General features: G+C 42.1%; 1 protein-coding gene across 4 annotated transcripts in view; it reads left to right on the plus strand.

Annotated features, from left to right (window-relative positions):
* Window positions 1-1,113: 1,113 nt before the first annotated feature.
* Window positions 1,114-13,543, plus strand: part of Ric1 (RIC1 homolog, RAB6A GEF complex partner 1) — an 89,580-nt gene continuing 77,150 nt past the window's right edge. For 2 of the 4 annotated variants that reach the window (XR_005286266.1, XM_038337651.2), the window contains exon 1: window positions 1,115-1,433. Coding sequence is in view for 3 of the 4 variants with exons in the window: in XM_038337651.2 (XP_038193579.1) it covers window positions 1,290-1,433 (144 nt within the window). In the remaining variant the exon portion in view is untranslated. Of the gene's footprint in view, window positions 1,434-13,543 lie in introns of all 4 variants that reach the window. The other 2 variants (XM_038337660.2, XM_038337667.2) reach the window with 2 other exon arrangements.

Below are 13,543 nucleotides of genomic sequence, written 5' to 3' on the forward strand. Positions count from 1 at the left end.
GTTAGGGGTGGGACTCAGCAGGAAGAAACTTTAGGAGACTCCAGGTGCCCAAAATGCTGGTAAGCAGCAAGGCATTCCTTTGGTCAACTTCTTTGAAAAGCAGAAAGTGTTAGAACAATTAGGGAAATTTACATTGTTCTAAAATCCGGGTTGTTACTTTGTTTTCCTCTTTGCTGTAGAGGCTGCTACTTTTATACCCGGTTAACACCTTTGAGAAAAGTAACTCGGAAAGATGAAAGGCGAACACGAAAAGGGAAGTACTTTATTCAGATCCCTTCCTATCATTCCTTCATGCGCTCAAGGGGCTATCAGGTCGGTCTGCTAAAAGCTGTAGTTATTTTTAAGGCTCCAGATCCCAAAATTAAACATCTCCCAAAGTTGACTACCCCGATACAGTTATCTACAGTCTGGACCAACTCAGAAAAAGAAGCCCATTTCTTTTCCAGAACATCTTTTACTGGGGGTGCAAAAGACACCATCTGGGCTTCGTCTAGCACTATAGCTGGTAGAGGGGCAGGAGGATGCAAACTGAATTAGAAATATATACTGTACTAGATTTAGAACGCTTGAAGACCCGAAGACAGGACTGAAGCACTCTTTGGCTACGCAGTTTAGTGACTGGATGCGAACTCCGTAAGGGCAGGGACATCAGCAGCTCTCACTTGAAACCGCAGCACACAAAAGATCTCTCGGTACACACTGCCCCAGTCTTGGAGTCGCAGGGCCAATCTCAGTCTGAGGGTCACGTGACGCTAGCCCGCCCCGCCCCCCCCCCCCCCAGCCCCAGAGCGCGCGCCAATCGAGGGGAAGTCCTCATGGGCCGCACCGCCCGGACTGTCACTGACTGGACTCGGTCGCCTCTCCCCGGCCCCCAGGCCCACGCTCCCGGTCGTCAGCAAGACGCCTCTAACAGCCGGCGTCCAGCCCAGCGACCTGCGTGCTGACGCTCGGCGGCCTGAGAGGGCCGGGCGGAGCCTGAGGAGCCTCCCCGCGCCGTGCGGCGTGCTGACGCGAGCGGCGAGCGGGGCGGGCCGGCCTCGGCTCCTCCCGCCGCGGGCCCACTGGCCTCCCGCCTCCCCCACCCTCGGCCCGTCAGCGCCCAAGACTGCGTCGCGCAGCACCGAGTCGGCCCGGCCCGGCCCGGCCCCCGGGCAGATGCCCCGAGTTGCCGCTGTCGCCGCCGCCGACTCGGCCGGTGGCGGTGTGGGAGGTGGGCACCTGGCCCGGGGTCGCCGAGCGTGACAGACGCGGCCGGGGCCGCCGGGGGCTGTCGGGGCCGCGCGCGGACCATGTATTTCCTGAGCGGCTGGCCCAAGAGGCTGCTCTGCGCGGCGCGGAGCCCGGCCGAGGCGCCGCTCCACGTCCAGTCCGATCCTCGGAGAGCGTTCTTTGCCGTGCTGGCCCCGGCCCGCCTCAGCATCTGGTACAGCCGAGTAAGTAGGCGCCGCCGTCCCGACTTCCCCCGAGCGGCCCCTATCCCGTCCCCACTTCCCCCGAGAGGCCTGGATCTAATCCCGACTCTCCCCGAACGACCCTGGTCCCGATCGGACCTCTTCCGAACGACCCCGGCCCCGTCCCGAACGACACTGGCTCCGACCGGACCTCCTCCGAACCATCCTGGCCCGGTCCTGACTCCCGAACGACGACCCCCGTCCCGTCCCGACTCCCCCCGAGCGACTTCTCGTCCCCGTCCCGACCCCTTCAGAGCGACCCCGGCCCCGTCCCGATCCCTTCCGAGCGACCCCCGTCCCGTCCCGACTTCCCCCCGAGCGACTTCTCATCCCCGCCCCGACCCCTTCCGAGCGACCCTGGCCCCGTCCCGATCCCTTCCGAGCGACCCCGGCCCCGTCCCGATCCTTTCCGAGCGACCCCGGCTCAGTCCCGACTTTCCCCGAACGACCCCGGCCCCGTCCCTTCTATCCCCGAGCGACCCCGGCGCAGTCCCGACTTCCTCCGAGCGACCCAGACCCTTTCTTGACTCCGGAGCGACTCCCCGCGAGCCCTCAGTCCCTTTCGCCCTCGGGTTGGCGCCACGCGCGGGCAGTCTCCACGGCCCCAGGCCCCGCGTGGCGCCCACAGCCAGCCGCGCGCCGGGCCGGGAGCTCCCTGGCTGAGTCCGGACCTGCCTGCCTCTCTGCCCTCATTGCCGGGGAGCCAATCTATTGGAACGTCCCCTAGCGCTCTGGCAGCTGTGGCATCCCAGCTCCCCCTTCTTTAAAGGTCGTTGCTTTGGAGTTCCGGAAAGCCTGTTGGTTTCTACCCAGTGTCGGACTGTTGTCACTGATTTCTAAAAACTTAAGAGTTGTTCATTTGTAGAGGCCTGGTAACTTGGCTCCCGGTCTCCTCCAAACATCGCGGCTCGGTTTGTTCGTGTTTCTCTCTCTCTCTCTCTCTCTCTCTCTCTCTCTCTCTCTCTCTCTCTCTCTCTCTCTCTCTCTCTCTCTCTCTCTTTCTCTGTCTCTCTTTCTGTCTCTCTCCTGTCTGTCCGTCTGTCTGTCGCTCTTGAATTCTGGAGAACTCCTTGGGGAAGGGAGGTGGGGGTAAAAAGTCCAGGAATTCATATCTCTCTGCGCCGCACCTGGAAATAATAAGGCTTAGAGCGTGGGGCAGAATTCTTTGAGTCCTAGCTTTTTCCTTCTTGCGTCTTGAGTTCCGAGTTGGTAAGAGAAAGTTAAGTGGTGAGTGGGATAGCCCATGTTCGGAAATTGCCGTGCTTGATGGAGGTCTGTCTGTAAAAATTACAGAATTCTAAGTGTAAAATTGCCCCTCCCCATTCAAAGAGACAGTACTAATCGATTACAGAATGGTGTTCTCGTTGAAAGAATTTGAAGGCTGATTGACCTTGCTCTTGCTTAGTGCGGGAAACACTGGTTTTGGTTTGGTTAAATCCTTGGCTTTCTGCTTGTTACCATTGGAATGCCGATAATGCCCTTGATTGTCTTTACTCGCAGCTGTAGTAAAACCGGTGCTAGAATTTAGGTTAATTTTGGTTCCTCTTCTATTTTACTATTGCATAGTTAGGCTGTAAATTAGACTTTTTGTCACTGTTTTGGCTGACCTACTTTTCAGAAAGGTATCAAAACACAGAAGACTACTAAACAATTACAGTATCAGCAATATGATACTCCTGTGTTTAATTGGATTTTTAAACATGCGGTGTAGTTGGTATCTAAATGAGATTCGTTTTCAACATATCTGGCACTTGAACAACTTTTATTTAGGTGTAACTATTTAAAATTAATAGTTTATGTAGAAAAGCATAATTAGAACTTGAATTATACATTGTTTTCTAAATTTAGTAGTTTTATTTGAATGTAACACATTGTAAAACCTAACATTTACTTTTTTAACCTCTAAAGATAAAAATTTGATTTATGTAAGTTTATCATGATAGACCAGAAGCCTGTAAATTACCTTATTCCCCCACACAAAAGGAACATTACAATGTATCCTAGTTGCCTTAGGGACATTATGAATATTAGTAAAGTCTGTTGTTTGGATTTGGGTTTAGATGCAGTATTATGGAATTGAAACATCTCCTACTCCTTTCGTTCAAACCCCTGTTCTACACAGAGCTGTGTTTCACAGTAGCACATTGGTTACTAATGATATCTTGTGTGTAAAACTTAGAATTTTACATACATAGAAAACAGTACATCACACACAAGGAAATAAAAAATTCAAAAGTTAGATTTGAGGCAATATCTGGGTTCAGAGGCATGGAGTGAAATAAATTTCTGGAATACCTTAGGGTTGGCTACATGGCACCTTAGGTATACATGGTATTGTGAGTGTAAGCTTTGTTACTTAGAAAATCAGGTTTAAATGTGATGATTCTGAGATTTGTGATTTTATGGCCAGGTGAGTGTAAACAAGAGCCAGGCTCCACCTGCCAAGTCTTCTCCTTTTGGAATGTATGTGTGTAGCTCTTCTATTCTGGGGAATGTTCGTTTTAATTTTCTCATTCCTAAACTTTACAAAGCAGTGTGTGGCCGAGCGGTGGTGGCGCACGCCTTTAGTCCCAGCACTCGGGAGGCAGAGGCAGGCGGATCTCTGTGAGTTCGAGATCAGCCTGGTCTACAAGAGCTAGTTCCGAGACAGGCTCCAAAGCCACAGAGAAAGCCTGTCTTGTAAAACAAACAAACAAAAAACAAAAAAAGCAAGTAGTGTGTGTTAAAATAAGCTTAGGTTACAAAATGTTAAAAGCAAAAATATCTCTAATAAGAGGCTATCAGTTATATTCCTAATTTGTAACGAATTGATTTAAAATATCTTCACTGGGCCCATTAATGAGGGTATTAATTTTATTTATGTTTTTGGAAGGTTGTAGTACATTTTGAAGGTCCAAAGGGTTCTACAGATTTGAAGTATGTTTGAAGGCAGTGAGAGGGACTCAAAAGAGAAGCGTGACTATGTAGATTTTGCTTTTTGAAATTCTGTCAGGACTCAATAAAGTAAGTGCGCATAAGAAAAATGCAGTTTTAAAAGAGAAAACTAGCTTTGTAGAAGAAATGTGTGTTTAGTCTCAGTTGGTTGTTTGAATGTCCACAAAAGTTAATGTATGTGAACTGTTGGTTACCCATGAGATTATAGGAACATTAAACTAAAATCTTTAAAACTAAGTGTATTTTATGGATCTTCTAGTAAACTTTTATAGACCTCTTATATTTCCCATTATTATGTACTAAGTTGCTATTTGGGATTCCAGTGTTTTAGAGTCATATCTGTCCAGACTAATTTTCTAGCCAGTTTTGAAAGATACATGTTGGTGTTATGAGCAAATGATTCTGTAGACACTCATTTTACTTTTGATAAAGATTTTAAGATAGCATATTTCATCAATAAATTGGGCTTATTGCTTGGTTTTCATTGTGATATGTTAGTAGAGGTTTGCTTTTTTTGATATTGTGATTCCAGTTCGGAATTCTAAAAACTAGACCGGAGGCCAACAAGGTTTAAATACAAGGCTCAGAGGGGGAAGTGCTGCCAGCCCTGATGACCCATATAGCAAAAGGAGAGAACTGGTTCCTGTAGGACGTCCTTGCATTTGTGCTTGCATGGCACATGCATTTCCACATCTATACATACAGCCACTAAAAAATAAATACCTACTGAAGTCTGTAATAGTATTATCCACATTTTTTGAAACATTAATTTTTTTCCTGTTTGTTTGTTTTTGAGACAGGGTTTCTCTGTGTAACAGTCTTAGCTGTCCTGGAACTAGCCCTGTAGACCAGGCTGGCCTTGAACTCACAGAGATCTGCCTGCTTCTGCCTCCTGAGTGCTGGGACTAAATGGAAGTTTTAAAAAGATTTAGAACATGGCTTTGTGGCTCACCCCAGTAATCCCAGCACTTCAGATTTGGGAGGACAAGGCATGAATATCGCTTTGAATTTGAAGCCAACCTGTGCTACCTAATGAGTTCTAGATCAACCTGGGCTAGAGTAATACCTTGTTAAGGAAAGGGAGGGAGGGAAGGGCTGGAGTGAAGGAGAAAGGGAGGAGAAAAAGAAAAGAAAGATTTAGTATGTGTATTAGGATGAGGTGGTAGAGGTAGTAGCAATGAGATGATACATTCAGGAGTATTGTAAAAGAATTCTGCTTGGAGGATGGAGCTGCTCTGTAGAAGGAGATGATTCATGGTTGAGGAGTATTGTGTGAGATGAACTGCATTTTGTAGTATAACAGAGGCCATGAATATTCCTTTAATAAACTCCTTAGCTGTAACTGTGACAGGCTACAGATGTTAACCTTGAAGTTGTTAGGACGCTTCCATTCTGAATTAGAGACATACTCATCTCAATTTTCAGGTTACTAATTTCAAATATTTAAATTGCTTTCAGAAGTGTTTTTGAATACTAATTGTAAAGGATAGCGTAGGCAGAACATGAAGTGACGGAGAGGCTTATTATATAGAAAACATTCTGCCGAGTGATGTATGTTAGTATGATGCATGAAAGCCATTTGTTTTGTTTTGTTGTTTTGTTTTGTTTGTTTGACACAGGGTCTCACGGTATCCCTGGCGGACCTGGAACTCACTATCACACCCAGAGAATGAAGTCTTTCAAGTTATCACTCTGGGTTGCAAATAAAAAGCTGAAATTGGCAAATCACCACTGTCATATAAATAATGTCGTTGAGGAACTCCGAGCAGAAACTTGTTCTTGTTGATGTCTGCTAATAGTGAAAGTTCCCGTTAATGTGCACATGGAAAATACAGTGAGGTAGATGTCTTAGGAACCAAGATGTAAGGATCCTCAGGAAAGCTGTTTAATATCTAACTCCTTTCCTAACATTCCCATTTCACTGATTCAGCTCTATTACTGCCTCCAGACACCTTCCTTTTAAATTCACATGTCTGAAAGTCTTCTAGGGTTCACTTTTTGTTAAAAAGTAAAGTTTGGTATCCTTAGTTTGGTATCCGAGATTCTCCTGTCCTGGAATGCTCTATTGCCTCATCTCTGCTTATTAGTATATTGCCTGTCCTTTAGCTTCTGTTGCAATCCTTCTTTCTTCATGAGTCATTATTTACCTACCATAACTGGAAGTGTTCATTTGTTGATGAACTACTGTTTTGGATTTTTTGCCTTCTAGCTTTATTGAACTATATATGACAAAATTGTAATACTTATGATATATGGTAAAATGTTTATATGTACATGTATAATGATATTTATAATCCAACTAGTAAGTATGTCTACCACCTCACAGTTTCCTCATGTGTGGTGAAAACACTAAAGATCTAGTTTTAGGCTGTAGAGATAGTTCAGTGGTTAAGAGCACTTACTGCTCTTGGAGAGGTCCCCAGGTTCAGTTCATATGCTGACTGACAACTTGGTGTAACTTTGATTTTGGAGAATCTGATGCACTCTTCTGGCCTCCGTGAGCATAGGGTACCCATTTGGTGTATTACATTCATGCAGACAAACCCTCATACATATAAAAAAAATCTCTTGGTCAGTTGTCCTCTGACCTCTACTATTGTGTGATTTTTGATCGCATACTTACAGTAAAGTTTGCGTTGAGTCAGAGGACACAGCTAGCCACCAACTGATCAAAATTAACCATAGAGATCTTTAAGGACTGAGGACAGATAGGAGACAGGAAATAGTAAGGCCAGATGCTCTCTCAGCCCTTTTGGATTGAGGAAGAGAGAGGATGTCACTGGTGCCTTTTCTGTTGTTGCGTCCCTGATCATTCAGGTTCTTATTCCAATATCTAACTATTGATAAAAAAATAATTAGATATGCACTTCACTCTACACACATGTTGTGGCACATACATGCCCCACCACCACAACACGCACACATTACAATTGTATAATAATAGTAAATTTAAAAACCTGTTCTGAGCAAATTTCAAATATACAATATTATCTGAAGTTATCAAACTCTGTGTTAAATCACAAAAATTGACTAGTCTTATAACTGTGTATTTGTATTTGACCCAAATCACTGCATCTCCTTCACTCCCAGCTTCTGGCAATCTCTGTTCTACATAGCACGAATTCTAATTGCTCTTAATAATAGAAACTCAGAGCCAACTATCAGGGTGAAAGCTGAAGGATCAGAGAAGCAGTGTGGCCAGCCTCTAGAGTTCTGCAAATGCTCAGACCACAGGGACGATCCTGTCCCTACAGATCCTCAGGCTGAAGTTTAGACTGAATCCTCAGACTGCATCCATCTCTACGAATTATTAGACTGAATCCTCAGACTGCCTCCATCTCTACGAATTATCAGACTGAATCTGCAGACTGCATCCATCTCTACGAATTATCAGACTGAATCCTCAGACTGCATCCATCTCTACGAATTATCAGACTGAATCCTCAGACTGCATCCATCTCTACGCATCCTCAGACTGCCATGCAATCCTGTCTCCTCCTGCCTTATATCTGTCTTTCCACCCAGCCATTTCCACCTCCCTGGAATTAAAGGCCTGTGATCTAAGGGCTGGGATCACCTTTGTGTGAGTTCTATTTCTCTTTTAGACAGATTCAATCTCATGTAACCCAGGGTGGCTTTGAACTCAGAGATCATCTGCCTCTGTCTCCAAGTGCTGGGATTAAAGGTGTGTGCCACCACTACCAGGCCCCTGTGGCTAACTATTGGCTTATCTGCACTCTGATCTTCAGGCAAGCTTTATTTGTTAGATAACAAATTATCACTACAGTTCTACTCTTGGTTTCCATGAGATTTTTCTTCTTGAGTTTCTTCATATGTACATTGTAGCTTTATGCAGTATATGCCATTCTGTATCTGGCTTATTTAACATGATTTCATTAAAAGTTCATCCATGTTGTACTGAATGTCAGTATTTCCTTTTTTTTTTAAGACTGAATAATACCCTATTGTATATATACCACATCCCTTTATCAGTTCGTCTGTTGACAATTGTTTAGGTTGTTTCCACACTATGGTGATTTTGAGTAATGCTATAGTGAATATGAGCATGCAGATAACTTTTAAAATATTGATTTCAAATCCTTTTTTGTACATATTTGGAGTAATACCATTTTGGGGGAGGAGGAAACCCAAGCACAGACAGACAGACAGACAGGATTACTAAACTAGGTGGTTCTTTAAAAAACAATTGTAAAGAATGCCCCATTCTGTTTCCTATGATTGCTATACCATTCAGAGTCCATCCAGCAGCTTCAGTAAGTTCCCTTTTCTATATCCTCACTCATGTTTTTCACTTGATTTCTTGATGAAAACCATTCTAATAGGTACAGGCTTTGATGTGCACTTCCCTGTTAGTTAGCAATCTTGAGTAGAGTCTTTGTCCGAAGATTAGGTGACCATGTGTGGAGGTGGAGTAGGGTAGGGTGCATGTTTTTTCTCTAGGGCTTCTCTTCTGTTCCATTGGTCTCTACGCTTTGTTTTTGTCCAAAGTACCATGCTATCTTGATTACTGTAGCTAGCTTCTGTACTTTGAAACCAGGTAGTATGAATGAAGTTTTGTTTTCTTTTGATTGCTATGGCTATTTTGTCTTTTGAGTTGTATATGAATTTTAAGATTGTTTTATAAATTTCTATGAAAAATATTATTGGAATTTTGATAGGGATTGTATTGTTAGTATATGTATTTAAACTCTTGAACATGGGATATCTTTTCATTTGTGTCATGTTCAGTCAGTATCTTATAGTTTTCAGGGTCATATGGTTAAATTTATATACTATTTTATTTATAAATACTGTTTATGCATAGGATTGCCTTCTTAAGTTCTTTTTCAATTTGTTTTTAGTGTATAGAAACATAATGGGCTTTATGCATAGATTTTGTATCTTATAACATTACTGAATTTGTTTACTTTTTAAAACCTTTCTTTATACTTGTGGGATCTCTAGAGTTTTCTGTATTGTGGAGAAAGTTGTACTTCTTCCTTGAACTTCTGCTTTGTATTTTAAGCTTTGTACTTATGCTTTATTTTTAAAACTAAATTTGAAGCCTTTTAGGCAGTTAGCTTTGGTGCTTTGCACACAGTACAGGCCTGTTGGTGGAGACTCCTCGTTCCTTCCTGGCTGCCCAGACCTGAAATAATCACACAGAAACTATATTATTTAAAACACTGCTTGGCCTATTAGCTTAGGCTTCTTATTAACTAATTAACTATTACATCTTAAATTAACCCATTTCTATTATTTTGTATTTTACCATAAGGCTTGTGGTTTACCGGTAAGGTTCTGGAGGGTGATTGTCTTTTTCCTTAGGCAGCTACATGGTGTCTCCCCAACTCCTTGTAGTTTTCTCTTCTATCTCTTCTTGGAATTCCTGCCTTATTCTATTCTGCCTTGCTATAGTCCCAAAGTAGCTTCTTTATTACCCAATGATAACAAAACACATTCACAGCATACAGAGGGAAATTCCACATCACCTCCCCTTTTCTATCTAAATGAAAAGGAAGGTTTTAACTTTAACATAGTAAAATTACATACAAAAAACTGTTATCAAGCAAAAATTATAATTACAATATTTAGTCTATTTACATTTGACAAATTAAGGAAAATACTTTACCATCTATCCTATCTTTGTGAGTCTAAGGTTTTATATTTAATCTGTCTCTTATAACTATCTTCCTTTAACTCCATCAAAGATTCCAAAAGGATATAATATTACCTAAGTAAGCAGGAAGTGCATTGTAAGCAACTTCCAAAACTCTCTAGAATTGACAGAGACATCTCACTGCCTGGACAGTCATCTAAAGTTCTTCTGTAACATTGAGTCATCCATATTTAGCCAACAGGCCCATAGTATCTAGCAGACCTTTCCATGAAGCAGGAGATTTCAAAGACAGTTCTACCAATATTGGCAGTTTGTCAGTCACATTCTTCTGTGTCCTGCAGAATGTCTGGCAGACTCTTTCATGAAACAGGAACCCTGAAAGATCGTCTCACCTTTAGGCAACTTTAGCAGTCATTTTTTTTCTGGTCCTGCATGTCCAGTTTATACAGCATACCACCAAACAGTCCAGGCAAGAGCAGTTTCTTGCCCAATTGGCTAACCTTGTCACATTGAAGGCAAATTCCATAATGAGTTTCTTCAATGCCCATGAACATCTCTGAAGTAATTGGTGCTGCCAGGAGCAGACATGTCTCACTGTCACGAAAAGTCCTAAGTTTTAAAAGCATTTTAAATGCCATATTCTGTTTGTCTTTGAAAGATTTGAAGACCTATCCTTCTGAAATATTTATATATCTAGAAAACCTAACAAACATGACTACAAGCCTGACTATTATAGATGATGATCTATTAACCTGTATTTTTTAAATTATACATTACATTTTAAATGAGCTGCACAAACACAATATCTTAATTAAGAGCAGAAATATACATATTACAAAATTGACCTTAGATTTGTATCAATAGACCAAGATCCATACCAATGCAAAGTATTTACCTCTATAGCATACCCCCTTTAAATGTAAACAAACATTTATAAACAATATTTGGAAATTTGGGTGTAGTTCTCTCCAAACTGCTTCCTGCTTTTTGTTGGGCAAAGTAATTTTGGGTTTCATGGAAACCTTTCAGGGGGTTTTGGTCCATCAAATCACATTAGTCTGAAAGGATCCATGGGTTCTCATCCTCTGTGGAAACAAAAGTAGAACCTTTTTTCCAAGACAACATATCCTTAGACGCAAATTTCAAAGTAAAGATACTTTTAAAGTATATATGATAGTTTAGCTAGAATCAAATATCTCTCAGTACTTAACTCATTTACAGTAAAAAAAATTAAAGAAAACACAATAATACACATAATTCAGATTCCCTGTGTATATTTTGTTTTCATGTGGATTTTTTTTCTTAATCTATTACACCATTATGCAATTTGTAACATGCTTCTCACAGACCCCATTTAGGTGCTCAGCCTCTTGAAAGAGCCAGAGCTGTTTGTGTAACTAGCATGAACCAAGAAGCCCTCTCCTAAAGAAGCTACACAGCCTTCACTGCCCATGCTGAGTCAGGAAGACCTCTCTCTCTCTCTTTCTCTCTCTCTCTCTCTCTCTCTCTCTCTCTCTCTTTCTCTCAAAAGATTTATTTATTATGTATACAGCATTCTGCCTCGATGTATGTCCACACGCCAGAGGAGGGCGCCAGATCTCAGTACAGATGGTTGTGAGCCACCATGTGGTTGCTGGGAATTGAACACAGGACCTCCGGAAGAGCAGCCAGTGCTCTTAACCTCTGAGCCATTTCTCTAGCCCCAGGAAGACCTCTCTTAAAGAAGCCACAGGGCCCCTGCTCACTGCCAGCAAACAGAGCCCATTGGGGGTGGAGGAATGTGGCTACCAAGAAGCTTTTTTTTAAAGGTCTTATGTGGACCCATTTCCCAGACCGTGGGTACCATTCTGTAGGCAGTGGCTGCTTGTTTGTTTCCTGGCCACCCAAACCTGAAAAATCACACAGAAACTATTAATTACAACACTGCTCATCCAATAGTTTAGGCTTCTTATTAACTAACTCTTACATTTTAAATTAACTGATTTCTATTAGTCTATGTATGGAAGTGTTAAGGAATTAGGTCGGTAAGATAAATAACCAGACCAGCTCAAGAATCACTGTTACATTTTAATAGTTGAAAAGGGGAAACTCATGCTACAAGAGTGGAAGGTCCGACGTGTCCTATATGTTCGGCGGGCACCACGCAGAGAGAGCACACGCCTGTGTCCTACCAGTTTTGCTACCTGGGCTACAGGTAGCCACACCCTAACTAGATGTGATTGGTTGATAGTTTCCCCATCATCTCCCCCTTTTGTCTAAACAAGATCTATCCAAACCTAATACAACTATATACAATAGGAACAGATACCGAATATAAAATTACAAACAATAAACAATATTAAACAAGGAACGCATAACAAAAGTTTTACTAAACATTTTATTTCAAGGAGTCGATAACTATTGCATTGAAATTAAGCTTGGCTAAATCACGAGGAAGGTAACTACAATTATCTTCAACTCCATCAAAGATCTGAGAAGGGAAACAATATTTGAGTAAACAGAAAGTGCAATCGAGAAACTTCCAAAATGTGCAACAAATGACAGAAACAACTGACTACCTGGGCAATCACCCAAAGTCTCATTTGCAATGTAGAAGCAACCAACTTTGGCTAAGGCCTAGCATAACTGACATACCATTTTCAAAGGCAAGAAACTCTTTAAAACTATCTTACCCTGTCTTGGCAGGATATGACAGTCCTGTTTTATCCATTTACGGATACTCTGTATCACTGTCAGTGGTTGAGGTATGGGCTTTTCTTTGCCCAAAGGCCAGTTCTGCCAAGAAGAAAGGCTCCAGGTGGAGTGTCTTTGGTGCTCAACGTTCTCTCGGGAGTAGATCCGTGTTGCCAGGAGCGATTGTGTCTCACTACCACAGAACTCTAAGTTAGATTAAAGGCCATTTTCTACAGCTCTTTGAAGAGGTTGAAGATTATACTATCTATACTGAATATAATCTCTATGTATTTAAAGAACCTGATTGGCCTATTTATAAATATGACAAACATAGATGACTATTGATCTACAATTCTCAATACCTATCTAACTTAAAGACTAAGACAATAAACTGTGCAATAAATGAGGCCTTTGTTATATAGCTCTTTTGCTTAAAAATTACCTTCTAAAAAGTTCCCTGCAGTCAATGCATCTGTCAGGCCATTTCTCTATAGTCTTGGGCACTGCTTGAGCGTTTGTTGATGTTGCTTCTTTGGCTTGAACTTACCCAAATTGATTAAAATGTTCTGTTGATGTGTGTCTTGGCTATGTTTTCCATTATTTTATTACTTAAAGCCTTCATGCTACCAAACAGTGTTATGAATATGAAAATGTTAGAGAAACTGAAGAGCTGCCCAGGTACATTATCGCATTGCTTGGAATTAGGTTATGTGCTGCTCTGTTTCCCTGGGTTCCTACTTACATACATTGCTTTTCCAGAGTAGGCTATAAACTTTATAAAATTAGAATTTTGATCTAGTATTGTATCTTATTTAACTTTTAATAGGCATTGACTGAAATCTTTGTGATTATTTTTTAAATAAAC

Source organism: Arvicola amphibius, chromosome 1 (assembly GCF_903992535.2).
Source record: "Arvicola amphibius chromosome 1, mArvAmp1.2, whole genome shotgun sequence".
NCBI classification, from domain to species: domain Eukaryota; kingdom Metazoa; phylum Chordata; class Mammalia; order Rodentia; family Cricetidae; genus Arvicola; species Arvicola amphibius.